Genomic DNA, 19,896 nt, shown 5'->3' with positions numbered 1-19,896 from the left:
AGCTCCAGCTGTTTCCAAATCCCATCCCGGGCGTTTTTTGTGGGATTTGCTTTCCCTTTCTTTGCTTTTCCCTGTCCTTCTGCACAGTAAATTTGGGAGTTTGGGGATTTTGGGGTTTTTTGGGGGGAGTTTTTTCCTCCAGCTTGGTGGTGGCAGCACAAATCCCCCGGAATATTTTCTCTTCCCAAGGTCCTGCCAGCTCCAGGGAAATTTGGGGGCACCCAAAGGTTGTGATGGAGCTGCTCCCCACTTCCCACGATCCCAAATTTTTTTTATTTTTGGTGTCTCACCCTTCCCAGCCTCTTCTCCTGCCCTCGTGGGTGCGTTTGTAATAAAAATAAAAATAAAAATAAAAATAAAAATAAAAATAAAAATAAAAATAAAAATAAAAATAAAAATAAAAATAAAAATAAAAATAAAAATAAAAATAAAAATCAGATTTCGGCACCTTTGGCCAGGAGGCTCCAGAGAGGGGAGAGGGTAGGAAGGGTCTGGGGGAAGGGAAAAAATTCCTGCAGGGAACAATTCCTGCAAAGAGTTCAACAATTTCTGCATGGAATTCGACAATTCCTGTGCGGAATTAAGCAATTCCTGCATGGAATGAAACAATTCCTACAGGGAATTAATTCCTGCAGGGAGTTCAACAAATTCATGTGTGGAATTCAACAATTCAACAGGGAATTCAGCAATTCCCGTGTGGAATTCAACAATTCCTACAGGGAATTCAACAATTCCTACAGGGAATTCAACAATTTCTCCATGGAATTCAGCAATTCTTGTGTAGAATTCAACAATTCCTACAGGGAATTCAACAATTTCTCCATGGAATTCAGCAATTCTTGTGTGCAATTCAACAATTCCTGTGTGGAATTCAACAATTCCTGTGTGCTCCCGGTGCTCCCGGTGCTCCCGGTGCTCCCGAGCTCCCGGTGTTCCCGAGCTCCCGGTGCTCCCGGTGCTCCCGGTGTTCCCGAGCTCCCGGTGTTCCTGAGCTCCCGGTGTTCCCGAGCTCCCGGTGCTCCCGAGCTCCTGGTGTTCCTGAGCTCCCGGTGTTCCTGAGCTCCCGGTGCTCCCGGTGCTCCTGAGCTCCCGGTGTTCCCGAGCTCCCGGTGCTCCCGAGCTCCCGGTGTTCCCGAGCTCCCGGTGCTCCCGAGCTCCCGGTGCTCCCGAGCTCCCGGTGCTCCCGGTGCTCCCGAGCTCCCGGTGCTCCTGAGCTCCCGGTGCTCCCGGTGTTCCCGAGCTCCCGGTGCTCCCGAGCTCCCGGTGTTCCCGAGCTCCCGGTGCTCCCGGTGTCCCCGGGCCCCGCTCAGGCGCGGGGGGCCGGCGGGGCCGCCTGCCCGGCGCTCTCCCGGTGGGAGCCGTCGCAGTACGGGGGGCTCCGGGTGCGTTTGCAGCCGCAGAGCAGCGCGGCACCGGCCCGGGCGGGGCTGAAGCGCAGCGGGGACAGCGCCGGGGCCTCCCTGCGGTGCGCGCCGTCACAGAAGGGCTGCGGGCAGAGCGGCGGCGTCAGGGAGGGCCGGGGGGAGCCCGGGTGCTGCCCCGGGGCCACCGTGACCGTCCCGTCCCTACTCCATTCCCGTTCCATCCCACCCATCCTATGGATCCCATTCCACACCATGGATCCCATCCCATCCCATCCCATGGATCCCATTCCACACCATGGATCCCATCCCATCCCATCCCATGGATCCCATTCCACACCATGGATCCCATCCCATCCCATCCCATGGATCCCATTCCACACCATGGATCCCATCCCATCCCATCCCATGGATCCCATTCCACACCATGGATCCCATCCCATCCCATCCCATGGATCCCATTCCACACCATGGATCCCATCCCATCCCATCCCATGGATCCCATTCCACACCATGGATCCCATCCCATCCCATCCCATGGATCCCATTCCACACCATGGATCCCATTCCACACCATGGATCCCATCCCATCCTATGGATCCCATTCCACACCATGGATCCCATCCCATCCCCTCCCATGGATCCCATCCCATCCCTGGGCAGCCGCTCTCTCAGGAATTGGAGCACCTGGGACGGCGAAACCCCAAAACCGCCCCAAAACCTCCGGCTCCGCGACTGGGGGGGTTCCTGTGGGGCCGCTCCTGCCCTGGTCCCAGTCTGGGGGGTCCTGGTCCCCCAAAGCCCCCGGAGCCTCCAGAGCTCCCCGGGGCTTCCCAGTCCCAGATCCCCCGGCCCCCCAGACCCCTCCGGTTCTCCCGGGTCCCCCCGGTTCTCCCGGATCCCCCGGCCCCCCAGACCCCTCCGGTTCTCCCGGGTCCCCCCGGTTCTCCCGGATCCCCCGGCCCCCCACACCCCTCCGGTTCTCCCGGGTCCCCCCGGTTCTCCCGGATCCCCCGGCCCCCCAGACCCCTCCGGTTCTCCCGAGCCCCCCCGGTTCTCCCGGGTCCCCCCGGTTCTTCCGGATCCCCCGGCCCCCCACACCCCTCCGGTTCTCCCGGGCCCCCCCGGTTCTCCCGGGTCCCCCCGGTTCTCCCGGATCCCCCGGCCCCCCACACCCCTCCGGTTCTCCCGGGCCCCCCCGGTTCTCCCGGGTCCTCCCGGTTCTCCCGGATCCCCCGGCCCCCCACACCCCTCCGGTTCTCCCGGGCCCCCCCGGTTCTCCCGGATCCCCCTCGGTTCTCCCGGGCCCCCGGCCCCCCAGACCCCTCCGGTTCTCCCGGCTCCCCCCGGTTCTCCCGGACTCCTCCGGTCCTCCCGGTTCTCCCGGCCCGACCTGGCGCTTGCTGTGCCCGCAGGCGCACCAGCTGTAGGTCTTCCCCGCCTGCAGCTCCACCAGGAACGGCTCCTTGGCGGCGATCACCGGCTGCGCCGGGGGCGCGGAGCAGAGCGACGGGAGCCGCGCCCCCCCCGAGGGGTCCCGGCACCGGCGGCCGCCCCCCGCCGCCCTCATCAGCGAAACGAGCGCGGCCGGTCTGGGCCGCAGCATGGTCCCGGTGCCGCTCCCGGTGCCGCTCCCGGTGCCGCTCCCGGTGACCTTCCCGGCGCGGCTCCTCCTCCTCCCGGCGCCGCCGGAAGAGCCGGGCCGGGCGGGCTCGGCGGGAGCGCGGCTGCTCCGTGCGGGGCCGTTCCCCCGCACCGAGACGGGCCTGGGCCCGCTGCCGGCCCCGTCACCCGCTCCCAGTGCCGGTCCCGGTTCCCAGTGCCGGTCCCGGTTCCCAGTGCCGGTTCCTGTTCCCAGTGCCGGTTCGGGTTCCCAGTGCCGGTTCCATTTCCCAGTGCCGGTCCCGGTTCCCAGTGCCGGTTCCTGTTCCCAGTGCTGGTTCGGGTTCCCAGTGCCGGTTCCAGTTCCCAGTGCCGGTTCCGGTTCCCAGTGCTGGTTCCATTTCCCAGTGCCGGTCCCGGTTCCCAGTGCCGGTTCCCAGTGCCGGTCCCGGTTCCCAGTGCCGGTCCTGGTTCCCAGTGCCGGTTCCCAGTGCTGGTTCGGGTTCCCAGTGCCGGTTCCATTTCCCAGTGCCGCTTCCTGTTCCCAGTGCCGGTTCTGGTTCCCAGTGCTGGTCCCGGTTCCCGGTCCCAGTCATGGTGCCCGATCCCACTCTGGTACTTGCCCCCAGTGAGTGATCCTGGTCCCCGTTCCCAGTGCAGTGCCGGTGCTCCTCCCGATGCCGACCCCGGTTCCCGATCCCAGTCCCGGTTGCAATGCCTGATCCCAGTGCAGGGTCCCGGTGCCCGGTCCCGGTGTCCAATCCCGGTGTCACTCCCAGTGTCTGTTCCTGTCCCGCTGTCCCGGTGCCCAGTCCTGGTGCTCCATCCCAGTGTGGGGTCCCGGTGCTGATCCCGGTTCCCAATCCCAATCCCACCACACACTCCCGGTGCCGAGTCCCATCCCAATGCCCGGTTCCGGTGTCACTCCCGGGTCCTGTTATGCAGTCCCGGTGTCCAGTCCTGGTCCCAGTGCCCATCCTCGGTGCCTGATCCCACTGCTCAATCCCAGTGTTGTTCCTGGTGCCCAATCCTGTTACGTGATCCCAATGCCCAATCCTGAGCCTGGTGCCTGATCCCAGTCCCTGTTCCCAGTCCCAGTGCCCAATTCCAGTCCCAGTTCCCATTCCCAGTGTCCAATCTCAGTCCCCGTGCCCAATCCCAGTCCCAGTGCCCAATCCCATTCCCAGTGCCCAATCCCATTCCCAGTTCCCAGCCCCAGTGCCCAATCCCAGTTCCCATTCCCAGTGCCCAGTCCCAGTTCCCATTCCCAGTGCCCAATCTCAGTCCCAGTTCCCCCATTCCCACTACCCAATCCCAATCCCAGGTCCCATTCCCGGTGCCCAATCTCAGTCCCAGTGCCCAATCCCAATCCCAGTTCCCATTCCCAGTGCCCAATCTCAGTCCCAGTTCCCAATCCCAGTCCCAGTTCCTATTCCCAGTGCCCAATCCCAGTTCCCAGTCCCAGTGCCCAATCCCAATCCCAGGTCCCATTCCCAGTGCTCAATCCCAATCCCAGTTCCTATTCCCATGCCCACTCCCACTGCCCCCCATCCCAGTGTGTCCCGATCCCGGTGCCGCTCTCTTTCCCAGGCAGAACACCCGGCTCAGGAGCACATCCCCCCCCCCCCCCATGCCTCTGTTTCCCCCTGGAGCCCCCTGGGCCTGCTGCTGCCATGGGAATTCCCAGAATCCTGACTGGAAGCAGCTTTTCCAGTGGGAATTCCCAGAATCCTGACTGGAAGCAGCTTTTCCAGTGGGAATTCCCAGAATCCTGACTGGGAGTGGCTTTTCCAGTGGGAATTCCCAGAATCCTGGCTGGAAGTGGCTTTTCCAGTGGGAATTCCCAGAATCCTGGCTGGGAGTGGCTTTTCCAGTGGGAATTCCAGGATTCCTGACTGGGAGGACTTTTGCAATGGGAATTCCAGGAATCCTGGCTAAGAGCAGGTTTTGCAGTGGAAATTCCTGGAATCCTGGTGGGTTTTTCAATGGGAATTCTGGGAATCCTGGCTGGGATTGGCTTTTCCCACAACTCCAGCCCCGATTTTGGGCAGGAAAGGGGCCAAAGCAGGGGCAGCACGAGCCCGTGGATTTGGGGCTTCCAAGGAATAAATCCTTGGAAAAAAAGGAGGATTCAGGAGCTGCTCAGCAGCACAGCAAGAGGGTTTGGGATTAAATGGGGGCCATCACTGGGGTTTTTTTGGGATAACTCCCCCTTTTCCCACTCATTCCCACCTCCTGCATCCCGGCAGCCTCCTTGGCTTGGGTTTCCTCCACACATTCCCAGCAGCAGGCAGGGAATTCCCATTCCCATTCCCACTTAAATTCGCCCCCCTTATCTTCATTAAAAACCCTCTTGCAATTAATATCAATATTATTTATTATAATAAAGACCGGTCAAGCAGCGTGAAAAAAATATATCTTAGCTACATTACCTTAAATTGCCAAAAATATACACATTTTTCTCTTTCGTTTAATATTTAAAAAAAAAAAAAAAAAAACTAAAACCAAATAACATAAAATTAAAAAAAAAAAAACCAAAAAACCAAAAGGACACATGCAACGATCCTAAATGAGAGCATCAAAACGGGTAAAGAAACGTACCCCAGTGCAACTGAAACACGGATCATCTTCAGCTTTTCCTTTTTAACTTTTCCTTCCCCCTGCTCTCCCGTTTGGTTTTTTTTTTTTGTGGTTCTTTTGTGGTTTTTTCCCCACAGGGATTCACCTGGAATTTCCCAGCTCCCCCTCCTGGCTCTGCCCAAGGGACACTTGGGGCGGCTGGAGGTGACAATTCCAGGGGGAATTGGACAATTCCCGGGGTTTGGGAGCCTTTGGAAGGTTGGGCACAGGGAGAGGTGTAAGTGCTTTCTGTCTCTGATCCCCCAATCCCGGAATTCCCGGGGAGCAGGAGGGATCCAGCTCCGGGAATTCCCAAAGAATCAGAGGGATCCAGGTCCGGGAATTCCTGGATCCAGCTCCGGGAATTCCCAAAGAATCAGAGGGATCCAGCTCCGGGAATTCCTGCATCCAGCTCCGGGAATTCCCAAAGAATCAGAGGGATCCAGCTCCAGGAATTCCTGGATCCAGCTCTGGGAATTCCTGGATCCAGCTCTGGGAATTCCCAAAGAATGAGAGGGATCCAGCTCCGGGAATTCCTGGATCCAGGTCCGGGAATTCCTGCATCCAGCTCTGGGAATTCGTGGATCCAGCTCCGGGAATTCCCAAAGAATCAGAGGGATCCAGCTCCGGGAATTCCTGCATCCAGCTCCGGGAATTCCCAAAGAATCAGAGGGATCCAGCTCCAGGAATTCCTGGATCCAGCTCCGGGAATTCCTGGATCCAGGTCCGGGAATTCCTGCATCCAGCTCTGGGAATTCGTGGATTCAGCTCCGGGAATTCCCAAAGAATCAGAGGGATCCAGCTCCGGGAATTCCTGGATCCAGCTCTGGGAATTCCCAAAGAATCAGAGGGATCCAGCTCCAGGAATTCCTGGATCCAGCTCTGGGAATTCCTGCATCCAGCTCTGGGAATTCCTGGATTCAGTTTCAGGAATTCCTGCATCCGGGAATTCCCAGAGGGATCCAGCTCTGGGAGTTCCCAAAGAGCTGGAGGGATCCAGCTCCAGGAATTCCCAGAGAATCAGAGGGATCCAGCTCCAGGAATTCCCAGAGAATCAGAGGGATCCAGCTCCAGGAATTCCCAGAGATCCAGAGGGATCCAGATCCCCTGGTTGCGATCCTGCCTAAAAAACCCAAATTCCCGGATTTCCCTCCTTCTCCAAAGCCTGGGCTCCCCAGCATTCCCACAGGAGCCAATTCCAGCATTTCCAGCCTCTGGATCCACCCCCAGGCACCTCTCGCTGTCCCCTTTGGCGTCCTGGGCTTGTCCAGGGGATTTGGGCACCGACCCCAAACCGGGGCCGATCCCAAAAGGGATTTGGGGTCTCCTGGGGGATCAATTCCCTTCCCAGCCCTCCCTCCCTGCTCCTCGCACCTTCCGGATCCCCCGGGCTGGATTCTGGAAGAATTGGGACATTTGGGCACAGCTTTGGGATCTTTGGGGTGCAAATGGGGCTGGAGGCCATGGGCAGCACCGCAGGGATTTGGGATCCCGGAGCACTGCAGGGATTTGGGATCCCAGAGCACCGCAGGGATTTGGGATCCCGGAGCACTGCAGGGATTTGGGATCCCGGAGCACTGCAGGGATTTGGGATCCCGGAGCACTGCAGGATTTGGGATCCCGGAGCACTGCAGGGATTTGGGATCCCAGAGCACTGCAGGATTTGGGATCCCGGAGCACTGCAGGGATTTGGGATCCCAGAGTAACGCAAAGATTTGGGATCCCGGAGCAACACAGGGATTTGGGATTTGCGATAAAAAGTGAAAAACAAAATAAAACACAACAAACCCCATCTCCTGGCCACGCCCAGCTGGCAGAGCCCCCTGCCCATCCTCCCACTGGCCCAAAGCTGGCATTTGGCTGTTCCCAAACCCCTTGGATCTGCGGGATGGCAGGCGCAGCCACCCCACCCCGAAACAGCCCGGGGGACAGCCCCGAAATCCTCCATTTGAGCCCCAGTTTGGGCCTCAGTTTGCCCTCAGCGCCACTGCCAAGCCCGAGGCTCCTCAGGAGGGAGGCGGGGGGGACCTGGGGTCCCCGTGCCAGGGGTGTCCCTGTGCCAGGGGTGTCCCCATGCCAGGGGTGTCCCCGTGCCAGGGGTGTCCCCATGCCAGGGGTGTCCCCGTGCCAGGGGTGTCCCTGTGCCAGGGGTGTCCCTGTGCCAGGGGTGTCCCCATGCCAGGGGTGTCCCCATGCCAGGGGTGTCCCCGTGCCAGGGGTGTCCCCGTGCCAGGGGTGTCCCTGTGCCAGGGGTGTCCCCATGCCAGGGGTGTCCCTGTGCCAGGGGTGTCCCCATGCCAGGGGTGTCCCCGTGCCAGGGGTGTCCCCGTGCCAGGGGTGTCCCCGTGCCAGGGGTGTCCCTGTGCCAGGGGTGTCCCCATGCCAGGGGTGTCCCTGTGCCAGGGGTGTCCCCATGCCAGGGGTGTCCCTGTGCCAGGGAGATTTTGGGTGGCACCTCCAGGGGTGCCGAGGGAAGGGGAACGACCCAGCTCAGGGTGGGGGGTGGGGGGGAAGAGAAAAATTCAAAGGAATTTCAAAGTGCAAGAAGGGAATTGTGCTGGAGCGGGTTTGGGGACGGGGATCCCAAAGGATGGGGCTCCCCAATAGCTTCCTAAGCTCGTTAAAACCTCTGGATAGATAAATCCCATTATATATTTAATTTATATTTCTATTTCTGAGCAGCCAGCGGCTCTGCCCAGTTCAGAGCTCCAAGCTGGGAGCAGAAAGGGTTTGGTATTTTTTTTTTCTCTATTTTTTTTTTTTTAAACAACCCTCGTGGTGTGAACCTTAGTTAAAAAAAACAATAAAATAAAACAAAATTAGCATTAAAAAAAGTCAATTCAGCGGAGGATTCCGCCTGGGCTGAGCTTTGCCAGCACGATCAGCGCAGCCCCACGGCTGATAGCGGGAATAGTGCAAAGCAGGAAGGGCAGTGGGGATGCGCTGAACGCGGCACGAAGGTCCCAAAATTTGGGACTTGGGGCTCTCCCAAAGGAGCTTCCGTCAGCTGAAGTATTCCCAGGAGCTTTGGATTTACCCAGGGATGAGGGAAGGAGGGGCATTGGTGCGTTTGGTGTTGGTGGTCCCCTTCCCCGAGCTGCCCTGACTGTCCTTCCTTCCTTCCTTCCTTCCTTCCTTCCTTCCTTCCTTCCTTCCTTCCTTCCTTCCTTCCTTCCTTCCATGATCTCTATCCATGGGTCCATCCATCATTCATCCATCCATCCATCCATCCATCCATCCATCATCCATCCATCCATCCATCATCCCTCCATCCATCCATCCATCCATCCATCATCCCTCCATCCATCCATCCATCCATCCATCCATCCATCCATCATCCATCCATCCATCATCCATCCATCCATCATCCATCCATCCATCATCCCTCCATCCATCCATCCATCCATCCATCCATCCATCCATCCATCCATCATCCATCCATCCATCATCCATCCATCCATCCATCCATCCATCCATCCATCATCCATCATCCATCCATCCATCCATCCATCCATCCATCCATCCATCCCTCATCCATCCATCCATCCATCCATCCATCCATCCATCCATGGATTCCATCCATCCATCCATCCATCCATCCATCCATCCATCCATCCATCATCCATCCATCCATCCATCATCCATCCATCCATCCATCCATCATCCATCCATCATCCATCCATCCATCCATCCATCATCCATCCATCCATCATCCATCCATCCATCCCTCCATCCATCCATCCATCCATCCATCCATCCATCCATCCATCCATCATCCATTCCATCCATCCATCCATCCATCCATCCATCCATCCATCCATCATCCATCCATCCATCATCCATCCATCCATCCATCCCTCATCCATTCCATCCATCCATCCATCCATCCATCCATCCACCCATCCATCCATCCATCCATCCATCCATGGATTCCATCCATCCATCATCCATCCATCCATCCATCCATCCATCCATCCATCCCTCATCCATTCCATCCATCCATCCACCCATCCATCCATCCATCCATCCACCCATCCATCCATCCATCCATCCATCCATCCATCCATCCATCCATCCATCATCCATTCCATCCATCCATCCATCCATCCATCCATCCATCCATCCATCATCCATCCATCCATCATCCATCCATCCATCCATCCCTCATCCATTCCATCCATCCATCCATCCATCCATCCATCCACCCATCCATCCATCCATCCATCCATCCATGGATTCCATCCATCCATCATCCATCCATCCATCCATCCATCCATCCATCCATCCATCCATCCATCCATCCATCATCCATCCATCCATCCATCATCCATCCATCATCCATCCATCCATCCATCCATCCATCCATCCATCCATCATCCATCCATCCATCCATCCATCCATCCATCCGTCCATCCATCCATCATCCATCCATCCCCGCTCAGAGGAAGTCGATTCCCGGTGGATATTCCAGGCTGAGGATGGAATCAAGGTCAGAAGGTGGAGAATGATGGAAGTTCTGCCATCCCAGGCTCAGGACTGTGGTCACTGTCCCATTCCTTGGAGATCCCTCTTCCCAGGGCCAGTGGAAGAACGTGGTTTTGTGGGAATGATTTGTGGCGGGTGAGAAAACGCAGATTTGGGATTTGGGATTCTCCTCCCCACAAAGATTTCCATCTCCAAACTCTGGTCCAGGAATCCTCTCTCAGGTCCGGGAGCTCCTTCTGATGTTGGACAACCCTGGCTGTGGCCCCTTCTCCAGCTGAGACCTTTGGGAATTCCAGGCCGGAAGGGCAGCCCTGCCCCTCTGGCAGCTGGCACAGGTGACAGTGTCCTCACAGCTGGCACAGGTGACAATGTCCTCCCAGGTGGTGCCACCTCCTGCCCACCTCTGTCCATCCTCATCCGTCTGTCCTTCCAGGCTGGATCGGCCTCCAGCTGGAGCAAAGCCCAGTGGGAGAAGCAGGGAAACCTCAGCTTGGGAATTCTTCTAGACGTCCCCACCTGGGCACGGCCACCACGTCCTCCCCGGGCAGTGCCACATCCAGGGTCACATCCTCGGGCACCTCCAGGTGCCACCATGTCCCTTCTTCAGCAGTGCCACATCCAGGGTCACATCCTTGGGCACCTCCAGGTGCCACCACATCCCTTCTCCAGCAGTGCCACATCCAGTGCTGGCTCTTGGGACACCTCCAGGTGCCACCACGTCCTCCCCGGGCAGTGCCACATCCAGGGTCACATCCTTGGGCACCTCCAGGTGCCACCACGTCCTTCCCCAAGGACCTGGGGGTCTCGGGGTCTCCCCACGCTCCCGGCAGGATCCGCTGGGGCCCCCCGGGCACGTGGAGCAGGGGACAGGTGACCCCACCGGGGCTCCTGGTGGCACCAGGGCTCGGGGACGGCTCCCGGGGCTCCTCCTGGGCCGCTCCTCGGGAGGGGTTGGCTGCAGGCTCGGCGCCGGGGGCTCCTAGCCCTTGTCCTGCGCCAGGGGAGTGCCCTTGTCACCCAGCGGCTGTGGGGACAAACGGGGACACGGCCGGATCAGAGGGGACACGGACTGCGGGGACGGGGATCGGGGGAGGCTGGGACTGGGGTAGGAATCAGGGCAGGGGGACAGGGATTGAGGGACAGGGGACTGGGGGGATGGGGACTGGGCGAGGAAGGAACTGTGTCCTTCCCCAGCTGTCCCCACACTGTCCCCAGACTGTCCCCAGACTATCCCCACGCTGTCCCCAAGTTGTCCCCAGGTCTCTCCTCAGGGCTATCTCCATGCTATTCCCAAGCTGTCCCCAGGGCTGTCCCCAGGAGTGTCCCCAGGCTGTCGCCAGACTATCCCCACGCTGTCCCCAAGCTGTCCCTGGGGCTGTCCCCCTTCTGTCCCCATGCTATGTCCCCCTGTCCTCAGGCTGTCCCTGCGCTGTCCCCCTTCTGTCCCCCCTCTGTCCCCACGCTGTCCCTGGGGCTGTCCCTTGGGCTGTCCCCCTTCTGTCCCCCCTCTGTCCCCACGCTGTCCCTGGGGCTGTCCCTGGGGCTGTCCCCCCTCTGTCCCCTCTCTGTCCCCCCTCTGTCCCCACCCCATCCCAGCCCGGCCCGTGCCAGCCCCGTACCCACCGTTCCTTTGGGGGCGCCGCCATCGGGCTGCAGGCTCAGGAAGGGGTTGGGGGCCATGGGCGGCCCCGAGGCCAGCGGGGGGGTGGCCTGGGGGGCCAGCAGGGCCCCACCGGGGTTCAGCTGCTGCGGGGACAGCGAGGCCAGCAGGGAGCCCCCGCTGGGCGCGGCCGAGGTCAGCAGCGCGCTGGGGCTGGCGTGCAGCGGGGCCGAGGTAGCGGCCAGCAGGGACAGCGGCGACGAGCCCGACATCTGCAGCCGCTGCAGCTCCCGCTTCTGCTGGATCTGCTGCATCATCTGGAACACCAGCGCCTGCTGCTCCTGCGGGAACGGCCGGGACACGGCTCAGAGCGGGGACAGAGCGGGGACCTCTCTGAAATCCGGGAAAACCGCCCTGAAATCCGGCATCCAGCAGGATTTCCATCCCAGGATCCAGCAGGATTTCCATCCCGGGATCCGGCAGGATTTCCATCCCGGGATCCGGCAGGATTTCCATCCTGGGATCCAGCAGGATTTCCATCCTGGGATCCGGCAGGATTTCCATCCCAGGATCCAGCAGGATTTCCATCCCGGGATCCGGCAGGATTTCCATCCTGGGATCCGGCAGGATTTCCATCCCAGGATCCAGCAGGATTTCCATCCCGGGATCCGGCAGGATTTCCATCCCAGGATCTGACAGGATTTCCATCCCGGGATCCGGCAGGATTTCCTTCCCGGGATCTGGCAGGATTTCCATCCCGGGATCCGGCAGGATTTCCTTCCCGGGATCTGGCAGGATTTCCATCCCAGGATCCAGCAGGATTTCCATCCCGGGATCTGGCAGGATTTCCACCCCGGGATCCAGCAGGATTTCCATCCTGGGATCCAGCAGGATTTCCATCCCAGGATCCAGCAGGATTTCCATCCCGGGATCTGGCAGGATTTCCATCCCAGGATCTGGCAGGATTTCCATCCTGGGATGACTCCAGGAGGGAACGGCTCTCCCGATTTCCCCCTCCCGATTTCCCAGAGCTCCCATCTTCTCAGCCCCTCAGGATTGTGGCAAACTCAGATTAAACTCCGATTAAACTCTGATTAAGCTCCGATTAATCTTTCCTTTGGTACAAAACCAAACCCCAACTGCCCTCCCCGGGAGCTGCCACAGCCCCTGCCTGCAGCTTTGCTCCTTGGCATTTGGGCAGCTCCCCCATCCCAAACTCCCAAACCACCTCTGAATTCCCACGGTGCGTTCAGCCTCGAAAAGCTCGGAGGATTCAGGGACAGGAGGGAACCTCCGCTTCTAATTCCAGCTTTCCCTCTCCACTCCGCTGCTTTCCCACCACCAGCACCACCCCCAGTCCCTCCCTTACCGGGTTAAGCGGCTGGGAAGTCAGGAGCTGCTGCAGCTGCTGCAGCTGCTGCTCGTGCTGCTGCAGGACGTGCCGCTGCTGCTCCGTCAGGGGGCTCAGGCTGCAGGAACACAGAGACACACCTGAGCTAAAAACATTTCCTTCCACGCCCAGCAGCATCCCAGGTGCAGGAGTGAGGAAGGAACAAATTTGTGAGAGGCAGGAGCTGGGAAATGCCTTGGCCGAGCTCTCCAGCTTTGTGAAAAATGCGTATTTTGTGACTGGCACTTGGCAAATATTAAATTGAATACTGCATGTGTTACGGAGGGTTATTTTGTAATACTGTATTAATCCTTTTTAAGTAGTGTGTTAAATATAGTTTTAGGTTACAACATAATGTTAAAACAGAAACTCTGCAATGTAAGATATTTTTAACGTGCTCAAGAAAAGGGATAAGATAATCAAAAAACTCTTTGCACAGAGATAACAGCGACACGAAACCTGAAGAGTTACAGCCTCCTTATCAGAAAAGACAAACATTCTTCCACCTTCTCTCAGTCTTTATAGAACCACCAGGATTAAGGGGAAGAAGTTGACAAAAAACAGAAGAATTCTTAATTTGCAAGGAATTTATGCATCGTGTATGAGATATATGAATATGCAGCAGGCTGCTGCTTTTAAGGGTTATTCCTTTGTTCACAAGGCATGATTTGGCAGCTTAATGCCCAAAAACATCCAGACATCCCTAATTCTTTGCTTTTTCTTGTCTTGTAGTGTCCTAATCCCAATTGTCCAAATTTTTATTACTCTAATTTAATTACTATTTTTTATAACTATTTTATTACTAACAAACTTTTAAGGTTTTTTAAAAAAAAACAGTGATTGGTGTTTTCCACAATCTCTCTGCGGGAACACACTACAGGTAAATTCACCAGGAACACAGGGATAATCCCACAGTTTGTCAGGGACGAGGGGTCCAGTTCAGCAGCTGCCAAAATCCCTGCGGATCCAAGGCCTGGCATCACACTGGGAGCAGCGGGCACTAAGCTGGGCTCCCTTATATACAGATACAGATACAGATACAGAATACAGAATACAGAACACAGAATACAGAATACAAACCCTCTTGGGGTTTGAACTGAGGTGTGCCATTTCTTCCCTCCAATTGATGTTATTCCTGAAATAAATTCTTGCTGTTTCCGGTAAAACCTGGACATCAGCCAAGCCCTTCCAGATTTCCACGATCAGAATCTCATCTTGAAATGAAGGGGGAAAAGTCTTCCAGGTCCATGTGGAAAACGTAATCTTAGCATGTTTCATCATTCTCTAAAAGCATCTGATGTGTACCTCTGGTAATGTTCTCATCTCCTCAGTTTGCCTCTGAAAAATTCATGCATCCACACCAAAATTCATCCATCCACACACTGACAACGTGATTTTGTATCTGTATTCTGTATCTGTATCTGTATCTGTATCTTGGGGCAGCTCTCCAGAGCGCTGAGCGCGGCCGGAGCCGCTCCCGCACGCTCGGGGCCGCTGCGTCCCTCCCTCCCCGGAGCCAGGCTGCGGCTGGAGAGCGCAGGGCCGCCCGTCCTCACCTGCTCAGGCTGCCGGAGAGCTGCAGCGCCGGGGGCCCGCCGGCCTGCGGTAGCGCGCTCGGGGGCTGCGCGGGCTGCGCTCCGTTCAGGCTCCCCAGGATCCCGTTGAGGGGCATCTGCTGGGCTCCGGCCAGGCTGCCCAGCAGGCCGTCCACCATGGGCACCGTCGAGAGGCCGTGGCTGGCCCCCGAGGCTCCGGCCAGCCCCCCGCCTGCCACCCTGGCCAGGCCGTTCACCTGCTGCGCCCCGGGCAGGGGCAGCGAGGCGGGGCTGGGCTGCAGCATGGGCAGGGGCGGGGGGGTGCTGTGGAAGGACAGGGAGGAGCTGCTCCTGCTGGGACAGCCCGAGTGAGGGTCCTGGGGGAGAAACGGACACAGAGCATCGGGCTGGGGCGGCTGTCCCAGGGCGGCTCGGGCTGGGAAGGAGGGGCTCGGGTGGCTCGGGTGGCTCGGGTCCGAGGGGTCCCAGAACTCAGAGGGGTCCCAGAGCTCGGCTCCAGCCCTGCTGGATGTGCGGGATCACCTGGAGGCGCTCCCGCTCTCAGCTACTCTACCCAGCCCTCGGGCGCTGCAGGGAGAACCTGATCTCTGAGCCTGGGCTAGCAGGCTTTAACAGCTGGCTACCGAGCCCCGGGGCTGCTGCGCTGCCCCTGCCCGAGGCCCTGCCCGGCCGCTGGAGGCCGCAGGGGCCGCTGTACCTCGGAGGACGTGGAGAGCGAGTTCTCGATGCCGAAGCTGTTCTTGCACGGGGGGCTCTTGCTGATGCCCAGGGAGTCACCGGCGCAGACTGGGAGGGGAGAGGGGCGAGGGAGCGGAGTCAGGGCTGGACCCTGAGGTGGCCGTGGGACAGAACCCCCCACCGTGACCCCTCGGCCACCGCCGGGGCTCAGGGCACCCAGGGACGTGTCCCTGAGCCCCGGTGCCCTCACCGTTGGCGGGCAGGATGTACTGGGCCTGGCTGCCCGGGCCGTTGCTGCTGGTGACCACGGGGAAGGGGACGGACAGCTGGACATTGAGCAGCTGCAGCCGCTCCTTCTTGGCCGTCAGCGTCATGATCTGTTCCTGCAGCCGCTGGTTCTCCTTCTGCAGCGAGTGCAGCGCCTTCAGCATCTCCACAACTGCCCGAGGGGACCGAGGGGGCACAGGGAAAAATTGGGGGGAAAAAAGGGAGGAAAGGGGATCACAGGATTTACAACCAAACCCCAGAGCAGGAGGGAGCGGCCCCACAGCGCTGCCCCAGCTCCTCCCCCTGGCACGCACCGGGGCTTTGTCTCCGCCCGGCTCTGCTGCCCGCGGGCAGAATCCCAAAATTCCAGCTGGGTCCCACCCCGAGAGCCCCAGGAGCTGCCCCAGCGCCCCCCGGCCGCACTCACTGTTCACCCCGGCCTCGCCGTTGCCCTGCTTCTCCAGGAGCTGCTCGATGTTGGGGGTGGCCTGCGGGACATTGTCCAGCTGCCCGCTGCTGCTGCACGACACGGTCTGGTCGAAGAGGGTTGGCAGGCTGCTGATGGGGGACCTGGGGGGGCCGGGGGCGTCAGGGGGACCCTGCTCCGCTCCCGGCTCCATTCCCGGCTCCATCCCTGCTCCATTCCTGATCCATCCCTGCTCCATCCCTGCTCCATTCCTGATCCATCCCTGCTCCATTGCCGGCTCCATCCCTGCTCCATTCCTGCTCCATTCTCTGCTCCATCCCTGTTCCATTCCCTACTCCGTTCCTGTTCCATTCCTGCTCCATTCCTGTTTCATTCCTGTTCCATTCCCGGCTCCATTCCTGATCCATTCCAGCTCCATTCCTGCACCATCCCTGATCCATTCTCTGCTCCAGCCCTGCTCCATTCCAGCTCCATTCCTGTTCCATTCCCATTCCATTCCCTGCTCCATTCCAACTCCATTCCCGTTCCATTCCTGCTCCGTTCCTGTTCCAGCCCTGTTCCATCCCAGCTCCATACCCGTTCCATTCCCGTTCCATTCCTACTCCATTCTCTGCTCCATTCCAACTCCATTCCTGTTCCATTCCCGGCTCCATCCCAGCTCCATTCCAGCTCCATTCCTGTTCCATTCCCATTCAATTCCCTGCTCCATTCCAACTCCATTCCTGTGCCATTCCTGGTGCCATTCCTGCTCCATTCCAGCTCCATTCCTGCTCCATCCCTGCTCCATTCCTGATCCATTCTCTGCTCCATCCCTGTTCCATTCCTACTCTATTCCAGCTCCATTCCCGCTCCATTCCCTGCTCCATTCCTGTTCCATTCCCTGCTCCATCCCTGCTCCCACGGGTCTGTGCTGCACTTCAGGTGAGTCCCAGGTGAGCCCCGCGCTTGTGCTCAGTCCTGGCTGGGTCTGGGAAAGCAAATCCTGGCCCTCCCATCCCATCCCATCCCATCCCATCCCATCCCATCCCATCCCATCCCATCCCATCCCATCCCATCCCATCCCACACCCCAAGGAGCAGGGCAAGAGCTGTTTCTGTGCCCCCCAGGCTGTGCTCCTGTCCCCCCTGTCCCTGCGGTGTCCCTACTGTGTCCCCACAGTGTCCCCGCTGTCCCCGTTGTCCCTGCTGTCCTTGCTGTTCCTGCGCTGTCCCTGCTGTTCCCACGGTGTCCCTGCAGTGTCCCCACTGTCCCTGCTGTCCCCTCAGTGTCCCCACTGTCCCCGCTGTCCCTGCAATGTTGCTGCTGTCCCTGCTGTCCTTGCTGTCCCTGCTGTCCTTGCTGTCCTTGCTGTCCCTTCTGTCCCTGCTGTCCTTGCTGTCCCTTCTGTCCCCGCTGTCCCTTCTGTCCCCGCTGTCCCTTTTGTCCCCGCTGTCCCCGCTGTCCCCACTGTCCCTTCTGTCCCTTCTGTCCCTGCTGTCCTTGCTGTCCTTGCTGTCCCCGCTGTCCCCGCTGTCCCTTCTGTCCCTGCTGTCCTTGCTGTCCCCGCTGTCCTCGCTGTCCCCGCTGTCCCTTCTATCCTTGCTGTCCCTGCTGTCCCCACTGTCCCTTCTGTCCCTTCTGTCCCCGCTGTCCCTTCTGTCCCTGCTGTCCCCGCTGTCCCGGCTGTCCCCGCTGTCCCCACTGTCCCTTTTGTCCCCACTGTCCCCGCTGTCCCGGCACACTCACATGGAGGACAGGCTCTCCTGCGGGGACGTCCCTCGGCAGCCGAAGCCACAATCCTCCAGGTCGGGCTCTGCATGGGGACAGGGACAGAGGGCGCGGGCTCAGCGGCGCCTGGAGCCCAGTGAGTGCCCGGTGAGTGCCCGGTGAGTGCCCGGTGAGTGCCCGGTGTGTGCTGAGTGCCCAGTGAGTGCCTGGTGAGTGCCCGGTGAGTGCCCGGTGTGTGCTGAGTGCCCAGTGAGTGCCTGGTGTGTACCTGGTGTGTGCCCGGTGAGTGCTGAATGCCCGGTGAGTGCCCGGTGTGTGCTGAGTGCCCGGTGAGTGCCTGGTGAGTGCCCGGTGAGTGCCCGGTGTGTGCTGAGTGCCCTGTGTGTGCCCGGTGTGTGCCCGGTGAGTGCCCGGTGTGTGCCCGGTGAGTGCTGAATGCCCGGTGAGTGCCCGGTGTGTGCTGAGTGCCCGGTGAGTGCCTGGTGAGTGCCCGGTGAGTGCCCGGTGTGTGCTGAGTGCCCGGTGAGTGCCCGGTGTGTGCCCTGTGTGTGCCCGGTGTGTGCCCGGTGAGTGCCCGGTGTGTGCTGAGTGCCCGGTGAGTGCCCGGTGAGTGCCCGGTGTGTGCCCGGTGAGTGCCCGGTGTGTGCCTGGTGTGTGCCCGATGTGTGCCCGGTGAGTGCCCGGTGTGTGCCTGGTGTGTGCCCGATGTGTGCCCGGTGAGTGCCCGGTGAGTGCCCTGTGTGTGCTGAGTGCCCGGTGAGTGCCCGCTGAGTGCCTGGTGTGTGCCCTGTGTGTGCCCGGTGTGTGTCCCGGTGAGTGCTCGGTGTGTGTCCCGGTGTGTGCCCTGTGTGTGCCCGGTGAGTGCCCGGTGAGTGCCTGGTGAGTGCCCAGTGTGTGCCTGGTGAGTGCCCGGTGAGTGCCCGGTGAGTGCCCACGGGGGGGCACCGGGCAGCACCGAGCGGTACCGGGGAGCACCGGGCAGCACCAGAACAAGCTGGTACCGGGGAGCACCGAGGGGCACTGACTGGTGCCGAGTGACACCGGCACCGAGCGGTACCGGGGAGTGCCGAGAGGCACCGAGCGGCACCGGAACCAAGCGGTACCAGGGACCACCGAACCGCACCGAACCGCACCGAACCGCACCGAACCGCACCGAGCAGCAGCAGAACCGAACCTCACCGAGCGGCCCCGGGCAGCACCGAGCAGGAGCGGGCAACACCGAAAGGAAGCGGGCAGCACCGCACCGAGCAGCGCCGGCCCCGCGCCGCGCAAGGCGGCGCCTCCCCCGGCGAGGAGCCGCTGGCACCGCCTGGCACCTCGGCCCGATCGGGGCGGTCACCCCGGCAAGGTCACCCCGGCCCGCTGTGCCCCCGCGCCGGGCGAGGCGGAGCTCTGCACAGCCCGGAGCCGCTTTTCCCGGAGCCGCCGGGGGATGGGGCCGCGCGGAGGGAGGGAGGGACAAATCCCGTGCCAGGCCCTGCCCCCACCCCAGACAAATCCCCCGGCCCCGGATGGATCTGGTAATCCCGGGGGATCGGCTGTCGCTCTGCGGGGAGTGACAGAGCCAGGTTGGAGCAGAGCTTTAAGGTCAGCCGGGATTGAGGGTCCTTTCCCCAAAGGCAGCCCGGGTTCCTGGAGGTTTCCCGGTGCTGAGCTCCTCCCTAAGGAGCTTCAAGGGAATCATGGAATGGTTGGGGTTGGAAAAGCCCTCCAAGGTCAGGAGGGCAATCATTAACCCAGCCCGGCCCTGTCCCCGCTCTGCCGTGTCCCCAAGTGCCACATCCACGCGGTTTGGAACGCTTCCAGGGAGGGGGACTTGTTCCAATGCCTGAGCACCCTTTTCCATGAGAAAATTCCCCCAAATATCCAACCCAAACCTCCTGGGAGGTTTCCCTGGGAGCAGAGCCCGACCCCCCCCCGGCTGTTTCCTCCTGCCAGGGACTTGTGGAGATCCAGAAGGTCCCTCCTGATCCCTGAAGGTCCCTCCTGATCCCTCTTTTCTCCAGGATCAACATTCCCAGCTCCCCTCAGCCACTCCTGGCACTCTAAACCCTTCCCTGGCCACACTCCAGCCCCTCCGTGTCCTTCTTGGGAAGATCTCAAAGCTGCCCCCAGGACCTGAGGTGTGCCCTCAGCAATGCCCAGCTCAGCCTTGGCATCCAGAACCTTCCTCCGGGAAATCTGGGATGGGGCTTCTGTGCACA

The 19,896-nt window shown here is 59.9% G+C and overlaps 2 protein-coding genes across 2 annotated transcripts in view; both read right to left on the bottom strand.

Annotated features, from left to right (window-relative positions):
* Positions 1 to 250: 250 nt before the first annotated feature.
* Positions 251 to 3,323, bottom strand: CISD3 (CDGSH iron sulfur domain 3). The gene is made up of 2 exons (XM_054000357.1): positions 2,755 to 3,323; positions 251 to 1,486 (listed from the first exon to the last, which is right to left on the bottom strand). The coding sequence occupies exons 1-2, from the start codon at positions 2,965 to 2,967 to the stop codon at positions 1,307 to 1,309; spliced, it is 393 nt and encodes a 130-aa protein (XP_053856332.1). The 5' UTR covers positions 2,968 to 3,323; the 3' UTR covers positions 251 to 1,306.
* A 6,686-nt stretch (positions 3,324 to 10,009) lies between these two features.
* The window catches only part of MLLT6 (MLLT6, PHD finger containing), a 42,757-nt gene continuing 32,870 nt past the window's right edge, over positions 10,010 to 19,896 (bottom strand). Inside the window, 8 exon segments of the mRNA XM_054000438.1 lie at positions 10,010 to 11,091; positions 11,691 to 12,008; positions 13,037 to 13,136; positions 14,614 to 14,969; positions 15,311 to 15,399; positions 15,542 to 15,730; positions 15,986 to 16,128; positions 17,711 to 17,777. Coding sequence (XP_053856413.1) covers positions 11,047 to 11,091; positions 11,691 to 12,008; positions 13,037 to 13,136; positions 14,614 to 14,969; positions 15,311 to 15,399; positions 15,542 to 15,730; positions 15,986 to 16,128; positions 17,711 to 17,777 — 1,307 coding nt within the window. The 3' untranslated portion in view covers positions 10,010 to 11,046.

Source organism: Vidua macroura, chromosome 27 (genome assembly GCF_024509145.1).
Source record: "Vidua macroura isolate BioBank_ID:100142 chromosome 27, ASM2450914v1, whole genome shotgun sequence".
Taxonomy (NCBI): Eukaryota; Metazoa; Chordata; class Aves; order Passeriformes; family Viduidae; genus Vidua; species Vidua macroura.
Note: the sequence above shows the minus strand (reverse complement) of the source record. Positions and strands in the feature narration are given on the sequence as shown.